The sequence below is a fragment of the Triplophysa rosa genome, linkage group LG16 (genome assembly GCF_024868665.1).
Source record: "Triplophysa rosa linkage group LG16, Trosa_1v2, whole genome shotgun sequence".
Lineage (NCBI taxonomy): Eukaryota > Metazoa > Chordata > Actinopteri > Cypriniformes > Nemacheilidae > Triplophysa > Triplophysa rosa.
In genome coordinates, this window is record NC_079905.1 from 1,879,765 (window position 1) to 1,900,200 (window position 20,436).

Sequence of the window (20,436 nt, forward strand, 5' to 3'; positions counted from 1 at the left end):
CCTTTTTGGAAAGATCACGTGACTATACATTTTTTTCACACATTCTGCACATATTCTTTACTTCACTGTTTATTATGATCATATTATGATATTTTGTTCAAATATTGTGACAAAAAGCATCACCCTGTGCTTTCATCCGATTTCATTTTGCTTTGATGCGACATCATTACCGGTTTGTGACACGGGTGAACGCACGGAGGCCGAGCAAAACCCTGTACTCATTAAAAACATCCACACCGGCCTGAATCTAAAGCCTCTGCCTGGACAACCTGATCACGGTAATGAACGGAGAGAATGACCAAAGATACCCCGCGCGTAAAGCCACAGACACACTTTCATCTCTAAGTGAGAGAGAGAGAGAGAGAGAGAGAGAGAGAGAGAGAGAGAGAGAGAGAGAAATAGCACAGGTACTTAATGTTCTGATATGAAGAAGGATGGGGTACCCTTTTGTGTAAGATGCATTTGAAAGGAACGGTGATTTAAAGATGAATCATACCTTTGTGTGCAGCTTTGGGGTCTTTAAGCTCCTTCTGTGCCTCTTCTATTTTGTCTGAAACAGAGGAAGAGTTTCATGTTAGATGATTAACATTACTATTATTAATATTAATGATTAAGAATAAGCACAATTGATGATAAATTACAGAATGATTCGGAGTTGATTCTGAACTGCAAAATACGTAAGACCAATGTGTCATATTTTCTATATCAGTACAGCTCAAAATCAATATAATCGATGGGATCGATACACATTCAGTTTATGATACGAGAAAAAGAGAAATGATACCGGTGACATTAAACAAAAGTGTTTACTGCAGAATGCGGTGGCTGACCAATCGAAATCAAGCATTCTGGGTAATACAGTCTCACATAATAAAACTTCCCATTCATAATCTAGCTAAAGGTTGTTTCTGACCGTATATTTTATATTCCTGTGCGCTACGTGTGGAAGACACACACGCACTGACAATATATCAGATAATAGAACAGAACCGTTCCGTCAACATTTACTGGCCCATGTCATGTAAAACCAGTATGTGACTCTTTTCTTCAGTGGAACACAAAAGAAGATATTTTGAGAAATGTCTCAGTGGTTTTGTGTTCATAAAATGGAAGTCAATGGGGTTCAGTGTTGTTCAGTTTGGTTATCAACGTTCTTCAAAATATCTTCTTTTGTGTTCTGAAAAAGAAAAAGTCATGGAGGTTTGAAATGACTGTCCCTTTTTTATTGATTATATAAGCCTAAACTGAGTGCGTTCATACAGTGTGTGTACGTGTAGATCCACTTTATGATGTGTTGACTGAGAAGCAATCATCTTCTTTCTACACGCGCGCACACACACAGTCAGAGCAGCCAACATCACAACACACCAATGTGGTCTGTCAGACCACAAAAGCCCATTACAGAACATCAGCAAACGCTCTTGAAACAAACGACTCCCTGTGAAGCAAGATCCATAACAAGTAACGGAAAGAATCCTCGCTCGCTGTAAGTGGGAAAAGCCGCGGCCACAGGGAAATTCATGGGAGATGTTTGACTCATACTGGAGAAATGGGAATGAATCCCTGGAACAGACGCTGAACCGGGTGGAGCTGCGATGGGGGGATGAGCCTGGTCGCTGCATGTTATGTCATGATGAGTGAGCCAAAGACACACCCATCAGTAACTCAACCAATCTGCCTCCCCCCTCTCTCTCTCTCTCTCTCTCTCTCTTTGCAAACTCAATCTGTTATATAACACATTATATAATAAATACACATAAATGTGCATGTTAAAAGGATAAATCACCCCAAAATAAAAGATTCTGTCACTATTTATTCACCATTATATCATTCATGTGGAACACAAAAAAAAGATATTTTGAGAAATGTCCACATGAGGAAAGAAAGTCATACAGGTTTGACATGACATGAGGGTAAAAAATGAATTGACATTTTTGGGTGAACTGTTCCTTTAAGTGTTGAATTAAAGCTAAACGCGTATGTTAGACAAAGACACGTTTTTACTTTTCTCCCAAAATGAACAAACACTCAAAATGGCGAAAAGGTTGCTAAATGCACACATAACATCACTAACTGTAAACAGACCTTCACAAAGTGACAACAAAACCTCATTCACACAAGAGACGGACAGAAACACTTAAGTACTTAAAGTAAATCATACAATTATGTTGTCATGTCACTTCTGTTTCAATAAAAATGAAAAATATCTCAGATGATATCGTGCATCATTGAGTACAACGATGAAAGTAAAACCCAGTCTACTAGGATTTGAATTCGATAACACGAAAACGGAATTTTCATGTTAGCAATCACCAAAACATCCACTAAAACCTAAAATACAGGCAGAAATTAAACCATATGTAGCCATTAGTGCCGAAATCCTCCATTGAACGTTTATGATTGTCCTTCATGTAAGCGCCTCCAGAAAGGGGACCGAAAAAACAGTAAAATGCTCCATATCTCTGGAGAGCTAATCTAAACTTTAAAAATGGAAGCTCTTGTCATGTCAGTCCGTATCATTGCATCACACCTCCGGAGTTCACCACCACCATCCCCAATTATAACACCGTCACCAGCGTATTTCTGGACCGCCATCGCTCATAGACTTGAACTCTCCGGCCTCTGATCTAACCACAAGTCCAGAACCTCTCCCTCTGTTCTGAGCCATCGATGGGCCGTCCAGGATGTGTGAGATCAGATGACAAGCATTACTTTATGAACTGCAAATAGGTTTACCATCTCAGAATTCCCAGGGTCAGATGGGTTCTTAAACACCTTAAAAGCCTGTGGTTGAGTACATCAGAGAGTTCGGGTTTTTGGTTAGGACAAGTTCTAAATTTACTATAAAGAATAAAGCCTCTGTAAAGGAAATGTACTGGTCATTTTCTGCCAGTACTTTTTCTGATTTTTTACAACAAGTGCAAGATAATTTTTAAGGAAAGACGGAGGAAAGTTAGCAAATGTTTTGGTCACATGTGACCTTTCTCAAAGCATTGCACTTATTGGTTTTTTTTATTGTTGAAGTTTCATTTGTATTTTTGTCTACGTCTATAAATACCACACAATGTTTATGTACAGGGTTCTCCAATCTAGGTTTAAGACTCAAGCGCGAAAAAATTGCAGTCAGATGACCTAACCAGAAATGAACCTCATGACAAATTAATACTGAAAGAAGAACTGAAACATTTCAGAAAAGCTGCAAGTCATGAAGCTCATGCAAGAATCTCCTCTAGGGAACAGCTCTTCCTCTTTTCCTCTCCGCGGGTGCTCTCAATTTGCAAAGGATCCCTAGATGTGACCAACTTCTGTTTTGTGAAACACTCAGCTGACAGAATCCAGAAGAGGCGATCACACATGTTTTTATCGAAGAAGCACACGGCAAAGGAGGACGGGACTGATGGGCCATCTCTCCATGCATCAATCGTTCTTTCCTCCACCACACAAGATTTTCCTTACAAACACAGGATGAAAAAAGGGTTCAGGACTGACTGTGGACCAAACCCCAGATGCAGTGGAAAGGTTCACAAGAAAATCTGGAAAAAGGAGTTTCAGCAAGACCTCAGCAAAATTTCCCTGGTTTCCAATGACAAGGCACTTTGAAGCAGCTTTCTTCCTGTAAGGAACACATTGGTCATCTCGGTTGGTTCACGAGCCTCGCTATGGAGGAGTGTGCACAAACATCAAAGAGGCTAACGGATGTGTAATGTCATCAGAGAACTGGTTTTAATGGCCGATGCATTGCGGGCATAAATATCTGCATCAAAGTGGGTGGCATTTATTCGCAAAATTTTTAATGAACATTTGAGAGTAGGGTTATTAAAAACTACACCGCATGCTGTTAGAAGGCCATCTGGTGCTTACTGCACACCAGGGCTCTGTTCCAAATGACACCCTGAGCCCATATCCATGTTTGGTGAAGTAATGCTAAGATCCGAAGACGCCTTCAGGGGATGCTTACCTCCCCACCTGTGAAATCTCGAATAACACATGGGACCCTAACATTTTGGATGCTGTAGAGATCTCACGGTCACATGATTTGGATAAACAAAAGAAAAGATATATACAAGACATTCTGTAAACAATCGAATTTGTCCAAACTACAAAAGCAACCCGATCTTTCGGTTGCTGGCAGCAGATCTTCTGTGTGTGGAGATTTAGATTTGAGATGGTTGCAGGAGTTAGTTTCCAGGGTTGGGGAGTAACTGATTACATGTAACGGGATTACAGTAATCAGGATACAAACATTTGGTAACTGTAATCCGTTACAGTTACATGAAAAAAATGAAATAATCAGATTACAGTTACTTTCAGTAAAAAAAAGATTACTATGAGGATTACAATTGTTTCAAAACTAAAGTAATTGCTTTAAAATGTGTAAGGTGTTTTTGTGCTGTGCAACCAATTTCTATATACAATTTAATGTTTTCTAATGCATAAAACAGCAAAAACTAAAACATTCCTAAATGCTTCTCAGCTTGTTTTATCTACATAGCCTATAAAAATATGACATTTATAATGTATTGTGTAAATTGACATAATAATTGACATTTACATTGAGTCATTTAGCAGACGCTTTTATCCAAAGCGACTTGCAGAGAGTTCAGGGAGCAATAATGCAATAGGTGCTAATACAAAGTTACTAGTTTCAACAAAATCCAGACCAATACCTGTTGACAGAAATAATAATCATGATTATAAAAGTCAATAATCAACAACAATGACTCTCTAATAAGTTCCTGTTTTTTACTGTATATTCTTCTTTGAGCCACCTCAAGACTATTCTGATGCTGCTTTGCTTCTGTGTAAATGAAATGACTTGCTTTTCCGTTTTATTTACATATGTGACCCTAAACCTCTAACAGAAGAGGTGTTAAAAGGTTAAAGCAATTTGCTAAAGCACACAGTCGTACACACACATAAAAAACACAAATGCACGCATAAACACAGACAAGACAAACGCCAAGACACAGCGCCGGGAACTGATATAGTGGAACATAAATGAGTGTCAAATGTTCACACTCAACAGACCGTGCATGTTGTACGTGACCTAGATGTGATGGAACCAGACAGCGGGAATTACGCAACCTGGACGTCCCCTGTCACACAGTACAAGAAACCATGTTCAAAACAGAAACAATGAGGCTAAAATAAGTAAAGAGAAGTCACAACGAGAGCGTAATAAATCATTTCCTATCCTTCCTGTGCCTTTTTATCTCTCGCCCTTTTGCACTTACACAAATGATTCTTTTGAAACGAACATCCGAGCGTGCAAGTGTTTGACAGACAATTCCATGGAATCGACTCCAGGATTCCCCTGAAAGCAGAAGTGCTGTTCCCAATCCCACACTGTTCCGCCGGGAGAGAAATCAGGCCAAAAACATTGAGGGATTTCCACACGCACGCACACACAAACGCATTTTGCCGCAGGACTGAAATAACATCCGCCCAGAACATTTAAGTGTGTTATTTGTCACGTCAAATGTACTCGAGATGAGAAAAGACACTGTGATTGTGCTGTGGCTGGATGTGACCCTTTCTGACCTTATATTTATCATTCCATCATTCCAAACAGTCATAACTGACCCTTAGAATTACATTTCACATCCCGTAAAAACAACACACAGATGGGTTGTGTTTAATATAGTTCATATTATTCCTCCTAGACATCAATGAGATTAAACGGAGAACAATTGGGAATGTCTCCTGCATTTCTCGGAAGTAAAAGAGTCAGAATCTTATGAATGTCTCCATTAGAGTTTGAGAAGAGATGTCAACAATGTGTCAAACTGAGCTCAGATTTGTCAAGTCTGCCATCAAAAGTCAATATTAGTGAAGATCTTAATATACATTTCTCATCGAATTTACACAAATCCAGATTGTTTTACCTCAATCTACATTCATTTCACACCTCCATACTCTTCATGCGCTTCAACAATACCACTCTCATTTGTTTGTTTTTATTTCTCCAAGCAATTTAAAAAGAAACACATGAGACTAGGTAAATAACACAAATAAAACACTCCATCTAATCTCCTGAGAGCAACTTCTGAGCAATAACATCTTCTTCTGTGCTGCCCTCTCCTTCAATAAAATTCACACCCTGAAATGTGTCGCTCAAATGATTCACATCGGACTTTTATTATCAGCGACCTTTTTTAAAAATAAACATGTGACTGGACACCCTTGTTATAGATATTACGCCCAGATATTACTTTACCGTTAACAAATAAACAAATTCTTCCGCTTTGCGTCATTCGTGAGATATCGCCGTAGCCCGTACCTGTGGTTAAATCCCTGTAATGGGCAAATTTCAGAGGCGTATTGATTTAAAAGTAGAGAAAGGACCATAACAAAAGTTTACGGGATTTGCGAGGTTTCTTTAGAGGAAACTCTGATGAGCCCGAAGCCACCAATCAGCACGCAGGAGACACACGAGGGAACCGCTTACCAGAAGCCAAGTCAGTAACCTTCCCCTCCTCATTACTGTGAGAGCCCACACACCGTCACAACAAACATAAACACACACACGCACACACACTTCAGTGCAGGACCACATCCACTGAGGGTCAATTACACAAGTGTCCATCTTCATGAGCTCCGTCATCACTTGCTGCCCAAACTTCCTCTTTCTTTCTCCTCACATGAGCGATCCCTCCTCTAATTCCCTGACTCCCCCGTCGAGAGACGACACGAGAGCGAGACGTACAACACTGAATTATGGAGCACCGCAGAACTCAAGAGTTCCTCCAAAAGCCTTAAACATCAGACGCAACCCAGAACCGCGCAGAGGGAGAAATCGGCCTTCAATTCCTCTTTCTTTAAAGAAGTGTTTTTTGGGGGGTTAAGAAACAGCAACACTTTCAGTAAGAAGTGGAGCTTGTGCAAGCGTGTATTTCTGATTATACAGTAGCACCGATAAGCAATATTACGACGTGCCCGCGGCTGCTCTTCATAATGCAGAGCAATAAAAAGTGGAAGAAACACACGAAGAAACACACGGTTCAAGTGCCGAGCCACATATGAGAAAAGACTCCAGCATCATCTCAATAAATGTGAAACAACCTAATAAATACATTAACATTCACCGTGCACAGAGAAAATACATGTTTTAGTTTTAAAATGACATTCGGTGCTTTCAAATGATGTTTTAGGTTTAATAAGAAAAATGCATTCCAAAAACAAACACAATGACATCCTGTGAATTAAATATAACTTTGATTCTTTCATCAGGATTTCTTTTTCTTTATGGTCATACCAGCCCACCTGAAAAAATACTGTAATATTCTATAGTTTTCTTTCATTTTAAATATAAACTGAAGTATACTTTAATGTAATATTTATAATATTATAAAAAGCTATGGTAAAGCTCAAAAACACTACAATATATTTACATTTTACAACAGTTTACTATAGTAAATAATATAATATACTGCAGTATTTTATGTGGGAGTAAATAGGTTTCTATGGGGCAAAGCATTCTGGGGGTTTAAGACAAAAATAAGCAGCCTTTATGTTATTAACATATTGTTGCTATACGTTTAAAAGTGTATTTACACATAACAGTCATAGCTTACATCATAGAATTAAACTGTGAGCACATTAATGCAAAAACAATTTTCTCTCGTTTTCACAAACTGAAGGACCAAAAGAGCTTAACTTGCATCGAAGCCCAAAAGATGAAAATGAGAAAAGACATGAAATTGAATGTGTCCCTCATACCAATATACATCTGCTCTCAATATCCGATGCATGAATATCACTGCTGCGCACACACACACACTTGCATGCATCAAATCACCTGTATTATTTTTTACCCATGAACACAAACATATCAGTAAGAATTGTTGTCAACTCCTCTCACACAAACACACACACACAAGTGTGGCGTGAGACGGCCCCCGCAGGAAGCAGTGGGTGGATACAGCGGCAGACACTCAGTGCAGATTGTCAAGTCTGCGTGGGCACGCATGGTGAAAAATTGATTCAGTGCTTCTCTAGGACAAACACACACACGCCTCCTGGTCTACAATTATATTTATGGTCCTTTAATCCAACCACACACGCATGGTGACCATTAGTCAGGGGAGCTCATAATTTACTTAACTCGATTTTAACATTTTTTCCAAGCAAATCTCAGCGCCACTACCTTACGGCTGATAACCGGGATATTGCTATGCAGTTGCTAGGGTGGTTGAAAAGTCAGAGGCCCAATTCACTGCTTAATATACTCAAGAAAAAGACATTTAATGCATAAAGGAAAGACATGCATTAAAGCATATTAAAAGTAATAATGACAGATTTTTATTGGGGGGGGGTGAACTACCACTTTAAGGGAAATAATTGTCTATTTACATAAGCTTCTTTATTTCAAATTGGTTGTATAAAAATCTGTTTTTGTAAGAAGGTCAGCTAAGTTCAGTAATGATACAGAGAATTCTCTCCTTTCTTCAATGAATGTCCGCGCCTATGCAGCGGGCGGGGCGACTCATTCACAGTCTCTCTCTCTCTCTCTCTCTCTCTATCATTCACGAGCTTAATTATTCAATGGCTGATCTACCTGACAGACTACCACTTGTTGTGTTAAATAATGAATGAACACGTGCGCTAAACAGACTAACAAAAGGTCCGGAGAGAACGCGCACGGGAGACGGTTTTTACGCATTGCGCATCTTCACGCACACACGGAGATCATTGAACTCGCTCATTAGCCGCCGAGGATAAACACAAACGATGGGTTGTGTCAAACCGATGCTGAAACATTCACAGCTGCTCTTGCGGCAGACAGAACGCCACCGGAGACGGGAAAGCTCGCTGGCTGACCGTGCGTCTTTGCGCAAAAATGCAGCGTCCTGTTTCACCTCCCAAAAAGAGGAAAAGAAACGAAAGCAGTGATTTACAGCGTGAGATCACAGTTAAAGCGACTAGAGTCAAATGACGCAATTAAAAATACACAATAGCCCTACAATATATTAACAAACCAAAATATGTAAGAAACAAAACAACGTTGAGCATACAGTAGGAGTATATACAGTAGGACATATTTACACATACATATAAATTTTTCTCATACATTTGATATATTTCTTCCTTTATATAAATAGTGTTAATTCATGAATACTCAAAGCTTGGTAAGACACAAAAGTGTTAAAACTTACATACGTTTCATGATATTTTTATAATAATATATATCATATATTACAGTATCATGTAATAATACTGTATCATTATGAGGACATTATACTGAATGTCTTCTTTAAAATAAACAAATACTTACAAGAGTGTTATGTATGGTTTCAAAGTTATAGCAACAAAAAAAACATCCAATGAACCGCTGGATCTCAAAAAGTAGAAAATTAGAGCTAGCAAAATAATTCCGATTTAAAGATTTTTCAATTACTTTAAGGGATTGGCTCTCACTGTTCTTGAAAGATCTAGTAAGAGTGATTCTTGTGGATAGAGAACATTAAACGGGAAAACACGCTGAACTAATGACAAGACAACCCCCTTGACTACAAAAAAAAGGCCACAAGCATTTCAACACCTTTTTTAAATGGATATTATGTAAACCAGATGAGAAAAGCAACAGGTTAGAATTATACCAGTATCACCAATCCTTTGTTAACAGTTTAATCTTCAGTTTAGTCTTATTTGTAATAAAATATTCAAATTATTTTCTAAATTTGTGATTTTAAAATAAGGTTGAGTATCTACAGTGGTAAAAACAAGAAAGTCAATAATCTAAGAAAGAGAATCTGACAATAAGCCTTACAAATACTTTACTTCAGCCAAACTCAGAAAATACAAACCAGACTTCAGTGGAATGTATTTTAAAATAAATATTTTATTTAAGAAGATAAATAAAATAAATAGCTTACAGATTGCCAAACTATATAAAAGAAAAAAGACAAACCTGTTTTCTTTGATCTAAGCTGGCATGTTTGAATCTGTGACACTTCTCTGAAGTGACTTCGTTTCCTCATTGTGTCAGGATAATAAATCAGATCTGGAACAGCTGTGTGTGTGTGTGTGTGTGTGTGTGTGCATTTACAGTCGTGGCTGCTGTGTGTATGACTGACAGCAGAATAGCTGTTCTCTGTCACCTCCCATAACATCACATTCTCACAACACTTTTGACATTTGACAGCGGCCAGCGCACACACACAAACATCTATTCAATGAAGTCTTTTTGTGCTGGATGGTGTGTGTATGTTAAAAATGAAAACATGTACAGGACACACTTCAAAATTATAATCAACGGAGACATAAAATCCTTTCATCATTTCACCTTCATGACATTTCAAACCTGTATGACATTCTTTCTTCTGCAGAACACAAAAAAAATATTTAGAAGAACCAAACAACATACCATTGACGGCCGTTGTATGATTACAAAAGCTCTGAGACATTTCTCAAAATATCTTCTCTTGTGTTCCACTAAAGAAAGAGTCACACTCAGGTTTTGAACATAAGGGTGAATACATTTGTTTTTTAATTTTGAGTTGGAATGTGACTCCAGCACGTCCTTGACTGGTTTCATAAAAATGTTCCTTAATCTGTGGAAGCCTATATTAAAAGCGTGTTGTGTGTTCTACCTCTAAATACTAATCTATATTTCCCCAGTTAAATGCACACAATGCACAGAACGTGAGGCTTTTGTGTCAATAAAGCTTTGAAATGGTTTCAATCTTATTTATCCGACCGTTTTCAATTTTTAGCAATTAACAATGATTAACAATAACAATGTCACGCAAATCGCAAGTCCAGTACGAAGACTGAGCCCTGTACCACAGGGCTCAGTTTTAGGGCCTCTGCTCTTCGCATTATACATGCTACCTCTAGGATATATAATAAAGAGCCACGTTGCCAACACCTGTAAAATTGAGTTTTTCATCTTAAGAATATATCTAAACCATGTCATATGCTGTCAATGTCAGATGCAGAGAAGTTAATTCATGCATTCATGACATCAAGACTAGATTACTGTAATGCACTGTTAGGTGGTTGCCCTGCAGGCTTATTACAAAAACTCCAACTGGTCCAAAACGCGGCAGCTCGAGTTATTACACGTACAAAAAAGTATGAACATATTAGCCCGGTTCTGTCAACCTTGCACTGGTTACCTATAAAGCATCACGTTAACTTTAAAATCTTGCATATTACCTATAAAGCCATACATGGTTTAGCTCCTCAGTACTTGAGTGAACTCCTATTGTATTACAGTCCTTCACGTGCATTACGCTCTCAGGCGTCCTGTCAGTTGGTAATACCTAGAATTTCAAAATCAAGTGCAGGTGGTAGATCCTTATCCTATCTAGCACCTAAACTTTGGAATAGTCTTCCCTGCACTGTCCGGGAGGCAGACACACTCTGTCAGTGTGTGTGTGTGCATCTGTGTGTCTGCGCGTCCGTGTGTGTGTCTATGTGTATGTGTGTTAGTATGTGTGCATATTGTGTGTGTGGAGTGTTTTGTATGTGGGTATGTCTGTCTTCTGTGTTTTCACCTTTTTCTTGTCAGGTACAACTTTAATTGTTTTGCTTATGGTCAATGTGTCACATGTACAGCTGCTTTGTAACAATGAAAATAATAAATAAATCAGCACCATAGGCATTTTCCCCACCCCAACACACACACACAGTCACGCGGTGTCCCTGTGGAACGGACGGGGAATCCCTGTCAGGGCAGGCTGAGCCAATCCTAACCAAACAAACAGACGATGTCATCATTAGCGCTCGGCATCTGCGATCCTATTCTGCCTCGCTCAATCCCACACAATCCGTCTTTCACCAATGCCCTTCTTGGACGCCTCTCTCTCGCTTTCTCTCGGGCAGGTTTAACCCTCTAAGCCCCGAGCTGGGATTTCTGCAGACTGGAACATCAATCATCAATGAGATTTTCATTAATCATGAGTACACAAGATAAACTTTGAGGGTGAATCACGTAAAAACAAGTCCAGGTTACATTTACCGCAAACCTGGATTATACCGACCCGCCCTTAACCACCGAATTAGACCAAGACACAACTATATACTAAAAAGCACAGGCTGCTCGGATTCATTTAAGGAACATGACAAAAATGAAAATCACGATGATAAATCCTACAAGGAAATGTTAACTTTTCCTTTTGGTTTGGGTTGCGATGGTTTTGTGAGATTCACCCGGGAACCTTTTGATCAAATGAAAAACACTAAAAAGTCACTCTGCTCTACACAAACACTTTTTCAGTCTTTACGAAGTCTTTGTGATTGGTATTCTAAGCCGGACAGCACTGTCAAAGCTCACGACGACTGCCAAGGGAAATAAGTGTCACTTCCAATCAGGGCACGATTTGGAAACGGACACGGCATAATCCAGATTTAAATAGTTAAGATAACAAGATAACAAGTTTGTCATTTGTTTTTGGATAAAACGACTCTTAGTCCTGATTGTTCATTTTTGAACAAACATTTTTGCGTCTGTTTAGACAATCCACAGAACATCAGACGCCTGATGCTTTTGGAGAATGATTTACGCAAAGAAAGTTTAGAAAACGTTCAGAAAAGCACGTACTGATAGATGCTTTAAAGAATCACTTACTGTACTTAAAGTATAGGTACCTATAATATAATATTTACATTTACATTTAGTCATTTAGCAGACGCTTTTATCCAAAGCAACTTACAAATGAGGTAAACAACCTAATATAAAGAACCTTGTATACAGAACATGGTTCTTTGCAACAAAACAAAAAAAATAAGAACCGATGGTCCCACAATGCCACGGCAATGTCACTTCTCAGTTATTTAAGCTGTATGTAAATGGTTAAATTGTGTAAAAAAAAAAAAAACTTACTTAGGAAATCCCCCATGCTCTACTTTTATGAGCTGCTAATTTATTTATATTACGGGAATTTTGACAGTTTAACCGAAGCCCCTCATTGGTTGGTTAAGGTCACACGTGCAAACGCCTTTAATGTGGCAAAACGAGCAGATTAACACATGTGTAACTGTCAACACATGCAAACGTGCAAAGAACTGAATGGATGTTAGCTGAGAGGCCTGAATCTAGAAATAAATCAAAACGTTTACACAATTTCATCAAATAGACATGAAAACAGCAGGATTTAAATGGACCCAATATATACTAGATTTAGGTGTTTTCCATGCAACCCACATGAAAAAAATACTCCAGTATTTACTACTAAATGTATTTTTTAATGAATTATTTACTATTTAATATAATTAATATTATCACTAATATCTATGATTATTCATATTATTAGTAATATATCAACAATAATATATGTACTAATATATGGTTTTGGTTATACTAATTTGGTTTGGGTTAAAACGAGAGATGGTTTTGAGAGATTCACACAGGAACCTTTTGATCAAATGAAAAAAAAAACGATATATGTACTAATAATGTACTAATAATAATAAAAAAATGTACAGCTTGAATGCACTATACTGGTAAGTCGCTTTGGATAAAAGCGTCTGCCAAATGCATAAAAATGTAAAAATATAATATAATTTGAATATTTGTATTAATAGAACATTAGTATTTATTATTTACTACGGTAAGGTATCAGTATCTGGAATGTTTACCACCATTTACCATAGTAAAGTACACTACTGTATTTTTTCATGCGAGAAAACTCATCATCATGATGCTGAGGCATTGTGGGTGGTTGCCAGGTTGTTGCCATGCAGTTGCAAAGCAATTTCTAGACTGCTCCGGTTTTCAAAAATCCAACATTCCTCACTATAAGCAAAAAAAATTGTGCACGCTTTACAAACACCACCAACACGCTCCATTGCGCTTAACAGGGTTGAAACAGCTTCAGTTAGATTGTGTGCATTAACACACCTGCTTTACACTCCAACACTCTCACACACAGAATCCAGATTCAAGAGTCTCTTTGCATATGAATCTAAAGCGATGTGAATGTGATAAAAGGAATTTGAATAATGCTGAAGTCTTCTCCTTTCAGAGCTGTTGTGCGAGAGAACCGTCGAGTTCTTCTCCAACGCAGCTGTCATTGCGACTGTATCGCACCGGCACAAAAGCACATTCACCGCTGTCCTTTATGTCGCCGGGGTTTTTCAATCGCTAAAGAACGCTGCTCTCGTCGAAAATTAATATTACCGTATGAAAAGGAGAAAAGGGCAATGCATTCTTTTGAAAGCTGGGGTGTCTCTTATGGAAATGACACAACTGCGCATTTTGAAGAATGAACCCAGTATTCTACCCAAAAACAGAACATTTTACCTTCACAATGCAAATATCATAAAGTATGCTATCCTGGATTGAACTTTCCTGATAATGTCATAGAGTTCAAAGTCTTTCATCTACACTATCGCTTTCGTTCTAGCTTCACTTTCAAACTTACATAAAAAAGGATTCAGGGCCGCCCTTACACAAACGCATTAAATGAGCGGAACCTACCCCTCGAAATCCATTAATATCCCACATAGCGCCCGTCAACACGGCCCACCACCACTAATGCGAAAGTGAATTCATGATTTGCCCGCTAAATGGATTGATAGCTTCAAAAAGTCAATAGCGGCAAAATTATGAGGAGCGTTAAATGGCAGGGGACCCCGTATGTTTCGGAGCAGCCGAGGGCATTCGGCACGGGTCATGTTTAGAGAGAAGATGTTAATCCCTCTGAGCTCATTAGGACAGAGCCGTTTAGCGCTCATTGATGGATTCTCTCATTGACTTACTGCCGCTGGGTAACCTGGATTATGCATGTTGTGAAATTCAGAAACGCCACCGGAGGAACAGGACAAAAAGGAATCTGAATGGCTTCCGCGGCTAAGAATAACATTTTAACAATATTTCTGTTGAAGTGTAAAATGAATGTAGATTGTAATAATCTAGCTAATCTGGTAAATGTGATTGAGAAATGTTTGAGTTGATATTGAGACCTTTAATAATATTGACTTGACATGGTCGAGATGTCTTCTCAAACTCCGCCGGAGACATTTGTGAGACTTCTGCCTCTTTTTCTCAAAACAAATATCTGAGACTGAGGCGAAACTGTCCAGAAATCTCATGCCATTTTTTCTTACGGCCTCACAAGCCTGATCGTGTGACCTTTTGACCACTTTCACAGACGACCAAGCATGTGTGCGAGCGTTCGGCGAGCGTCTTTCTCAAGTTTCCCAGCGCTTCATAGCGTCAGTCTGAGCAACACGAGCATCTGAACATCGAAATCTGTCACTATCATCTCTGACTGTGTGTTTGCGAGTTGCTTTCCATATTTTCTTCTGCACAGATTACAGCCCGGCTGGAGGTGCGTTATGTAATCTGACACAGCGCGGCACACACTGCGAGACGGTACAGATATATCCATCAATATCATTCATCTTTACCTCCTCCGCACTTCAATCTCACATCATTTGTCTCTCCCATCACATTTATTATATAAATATTCTCCTCTTTCTATAACTTCGTTATATGACCATTTTTGCATATATTGCCTTCTATTCTTCTATAACTTTTTTAAATCTCAAACTCATTTGCACATGAAACGCACACGCACATCCCGACTGTCTGTTACATAACCACCGTGGGCTCATCCATTCTAGACTCATCCATCCCATCATTAGTTTAGTCGAAGGGGTGGAGGAGAGGAGGGTCTGCGCCCCAGTGACTCCTGCAGAGCTTTAAATCGACCCAGGTGAAGTTACTGACTTGAAAAGATCGTCATGCACAAAAACCATTGCAGTTGTGTACATAAAAAGGAGAAAAACTAATGAAGGATATAAAATGAAGCCGTAATGCTGACCGTGAGTTAAAGTAGACTAGACTAATTAAGACTATTAACTGTTACACCAGACAGGAGAGATGCATGACCTTCTGTGCCGATCGACCGTGAGATGACCTACAGTACAGGAATCATCAAATGACCGCTGACAATCACCAGTAAGAAAATTAAACTCAACCATGCAATGCCGTCAAAAATGCAAATAATAAACCGTTCAATCTTGCAACCATTTCATAAATATGCACAGTTGGTTTGTTTAGATTTAAGCCATTATAACTCGAAAATACAGCTAACTAACACTATAAAACACAATAAAAACATGATTTTTGAAAATATTTAAAAAACGGAGTTCTCTCATTTTGGAACCAAACTCTTCATATATATTACGCAATTCGTAACTTTTTTGTTAAAAAGACAAAAACAAGAGTTCAAAACAGTCTCCTTAACTGACCCCAATTCGTAAGCTTATAATAAAAAAATAATTTATCATTTGAGCTGTTGGGTACCATTTTGCGTGAAATGTCAGTGTGATGTCATCTGACTTCAACACACAGAAATGTAAGTACACAAAGTCACCTGGACACCATTTTGTTTTAAACCGAGATGGCGATAAAGAGGCAAAAGTTAAGGATGGCTGTTTTAAAGGTCCAGTGTATGTCATTTGGCAGCATCTAGCGGTGAGGTTGCGGATTGCAACCAACGCTTCACTCCACCCCTCCCCCTCCATTTCAAAACACTACGGTGGCTGACACAGACTAATGCCCCGGTCACAATAGCCATTTTGCTCCATTGACGTCCATTCATACGCATGCGAATGCCACAGACCGCAAACGCAAGCCCGTCAGAAGATATTTAGCATTTCGCAGCGTGGCAAAGTTCAAGTTTGGTGAACTCTGACCTGCGAACTGGTGTCACGTGAGTGCGTGAGACCAATAGAAGATCAAAACTTCACAACGTGACCTCTCGGTATAGGACATGTCGCCCATTTTTGCAGCACCGTCTGAACGAATTTTGCACAAGATGTTGTCCCGTTTTCACAGACGACAACGTATTTACAGTACGAAACGCACTCTGTAGAGCAGTCTGTCCGTATAGGGCTGTAAAAACAACATGGTGAATTCCAAGGTGTATGTAGATAGAAACAGATCATTTTAAGGTAATAAAAACATAACGCTTCATTATGTAAGGTCTTTATATACCTCTGAAGACATAGTTATGTATATTACATTGCATTTCTGTCAATACATCCTCCAAAAATTACGCATTGGACCTTTAATATAAAAATCTATGAGTAAATATATATATAAAATATAAATATTTTTCGTTTCTTAAAGTCACTGCAAATAAAACTGTTTTATGAAATTCAAACAGTGGTTCTGCATTATTTTCTGGAATCAACGTGCATTGTGAATAGCGGCACATAAATAAAACCAAGTCGACTCAACGCTTAAAAACACAAATGCAATGCTTGTGTGACATGTTAAAACATAAAAAAAATGTCAGAGACAATTTGACAAACACAACCGTAAGCTGACAACACTTTTCAAAGCCATTCAAGCAACGTTTTCAAAGAACACAAGCAAATCCGACTGCAACATACACATGCAAAGAAAATATAGAAAATATCGCAAACGTGAGATTAATTTATATTTGTTCAAATAAAAGAAGTCAACAGACAGAAGTGAAAGAGGAACATCGAATCAAAACTGGTCAACGCATGATCGCAAGCTCTCACACAAAATACCTGAGCACTGTTGATACACAGACGACAGGGTTGTTTTCTGTCCCGGTGAAAGTGTGTCTGTATCAGGATGAGATGGATTTCCCTGAAGCGCTGCGGAACGCTGCTGGGGAACACCTGGATGTGTCCTCTCTCAAACACACACACCACATAACCACAACAGACCTCGCCTAGAAACTCTTTCTCTGTTTCGCTTTCAATCGTATGAAAGCCGGCTGTGTGTTGATAGCTCACTCACTCACTCCTGAATAAGATACCGTTCACAACCCTCCCTCCTTCCCTCGCTCTCGTCTCCTCCTCCTCCTGCCTTCTTTTCTCACTAGCGACGTTTCTCCGTGTTTTTAATCCCAGCGCAGGGAAAGCCCTGACTACCACCACACGGACTTCCACTCTCAGCGAATGAGACACAGAACAGAGCTGAAGGTCTATAAAAAGCCAGCTGTCTGATTCCCTCGGCTGAGCGCTCGCGTCGTGCACAACCGAGGAGCCTGAAATGTTTGTCAGCATCAGATTAGCTCCTAACCCACTTGTGGAGAGCTGCCGCCCACATCGCGCTCAAACACACCTATTAATACACGACTCACACGGCCCACACACGCCCACCCGAAACATAAAAACATAAACACGCTGAAAGATGTAAACAGACATCAACGCTCCGGTTTGAGCTGAGCAACATGCATATTTAATAGTGACTGTCACGGCGATACCCTTATGAAAATTCACAATTACAAACTACAGCATCTATTAATCGTACTTCATGTTAAGTTAAGCATTTATTAATACTTTTTTTTATAAAAAGGTGTAAATGTTAACATTAGTTATTGCAACGTAAAATAATAACACGAAATGTTTTTGCAATAACCAACATTAACAAAGTTTAATAAATGCTGGTGAACTAAATTGTTCATTGTCAGTCCGTGTTAGCTTCTGCGTTTACTAATGTTAACAAACAGAACCTTAAAGGGATAGTTCACCCAAAAATGAAACTTCTGTCATCATTTATTCACCCTTGAGTTGTTCCAAACACAAAGAAAGATATTTGGAAGAATGTTTGTGACCAAACCGTTCTGGGGCCCCATTGACTACCATAGTAGGAGAAAAACTATTATGGTAGTCAATGGTGCCCCAGAACTGGTCGATTTCTTTGATTCTTCAAACAAATCTTCTTTTGAAACTTAATTTATACGTATTTAGAATAACTAGAGGGTGAATAAATTATGTCAATTTTTTTCGTTTTTGGGTGTCGCGACACGACACAAGACAATAGAACGCAATAGAACCCATTATAATTTTACATTTTGTCCACACTGGATGCGGTGCGACAAACACATTAGAACAAGCTGTTTGTGTCCCAATTCTGACAACAAATATTATGGGAAAACTATATGGTTAATGTAGTAAAACAATGGTGAATTTGTGGTTCCTATGGTTTTACTACAAATAAAGAAGCCAGAAAAACATATTTAGTCATTAAAACATGCTTCATTGGTTATTTTAAGAATTGACAATGATTGATGATTGTAATTCACATATGCAGCAACATTGATATTATGACCTTGTGCTACATTTTAAGATATTTAGGGCAGGCTTTTGAAATGCATGCAGCACACATTCACCAACACAGCTGTCAGGAAATCTCTGGTTAACACCTGTGAGGTGTTCTGGGTGGATGAGCTTGAGTCACACAACCACACACACACACACACACAATTAGTCACCATACCTAGACGTACACAGTTACACACCCCAGGCGTAGTGTAGTCAAACCCCAGCGGTTCCCACGCTCACAGCTCACAGCACACAAACACACACACACACACACACACACACACGAGTCCCCATGTGTTGGTGTGTATTCAGGTTTAGGTCCCCACCGGGATATACAAACATGAACACACACACACACTCATCACTTTATCCCTGTCAACAAGCGCTCGTACATTCATAAACAGACCTGCCGAGAAAACCCATAAAATCAGTAAGCAAAAACAATGCATACATTTAGAATGGCATACAGTATGCATACACTGTAAAAAAATTCAACTTGCAAAATGTTCTCCCTACAAAGATAAATGAGTAACTTGGTTTTTAGTTAAAGGAGTCAAATGATTGTTTTGCATATACTGAACAAAAATAGCCTAAACATGTTTCTAACAAAGATTATTTTGTTGACTGGATGAGTAACAACTTTTTATTACTGAACTCGGACAAAACGGAAGTGTTACTTATTGGACCGAAAACTGCTATAAGTAACAACCAAGAATACTGTTTAACTATTGACGGATGTTCCATAAAACCCTCGTCGTCAGCAAAGAATCTTGGCGTTCTATTCGATAGTAATCTGTCATTTGAGAGCCACGTCGCCAACACCTGTAAAATTGCGTTTTTCCATTTTAAGAATATATCTAAACTACGTCATATGCTGTCAATGTCAGATGCAGAGAAGTTAATTCATGCATTCATGACATCAAGACTAGACTACTGTAATGCACTGTTAGGTGGTTGCCCTGCAGGCTTATTACAAAAACTCCAATTGGTCCAAAACGCGGCAGCTCGAGTTCTTACACGTACAAAAAAGTATGAACATATTAGCCCGGTTCTGTCAACCTTGCACTGGTTACCTATAAAGCATCGCGTTAACTTTAAAATCTTGCTTATTACCTATAAAGCCTTACATGGTTTAGCTCCTCAGTACTTGAATGAACTCCTTTTGTATTACAGTCCTTCACGTGCATTACGCTCTCAGGCGTCCTGTCAGTTGGTAATACCTAGAATTTCAAAATCAAGTGCAGGTGGTAGATCCTTTTCCTATCTAGCGCCTAAACTTTGGAATAGTCTTCCCTGCACTGTCCGGGAGGCAGACACACTCTGTCAGTTTAAATCTAGACTAAAGACGCATCTTTTTAATCTTGCATACACTACTCTTCCATAATATAAATCTTC

The 20,436-nt window shown here is 38.9% G+C and overlaps 1 protein-coding gene across 4 annotated transcripts in view; it reads right to left on the minus strand.

Moving 5' to 3' along the window:
- Positions 1-20,436, minus strand: part of hivep1 (HIVEP zinc finger 1) — a 49,669-nt gene that overhangs the window by 14,054 nt on the left and 15,179 nt on the right. For 3 of the 4 annotated variants that reach the window (XM_057354171.1, XM_057354173.1, XM_057354172.1), the window contains exon 3: positions 497-550. In XM_057354171.1, the coding sequence (XP_057210154.1) occupies positions 497-550 (54 nt within the window). Of the gene's footprint in view, positions 1-496; positions 551-9,910; positions 9,996-20,436 lie in introns of those variants that run through there. The other variant, XM_057354169.1, reaches the window with a different exon arrangement.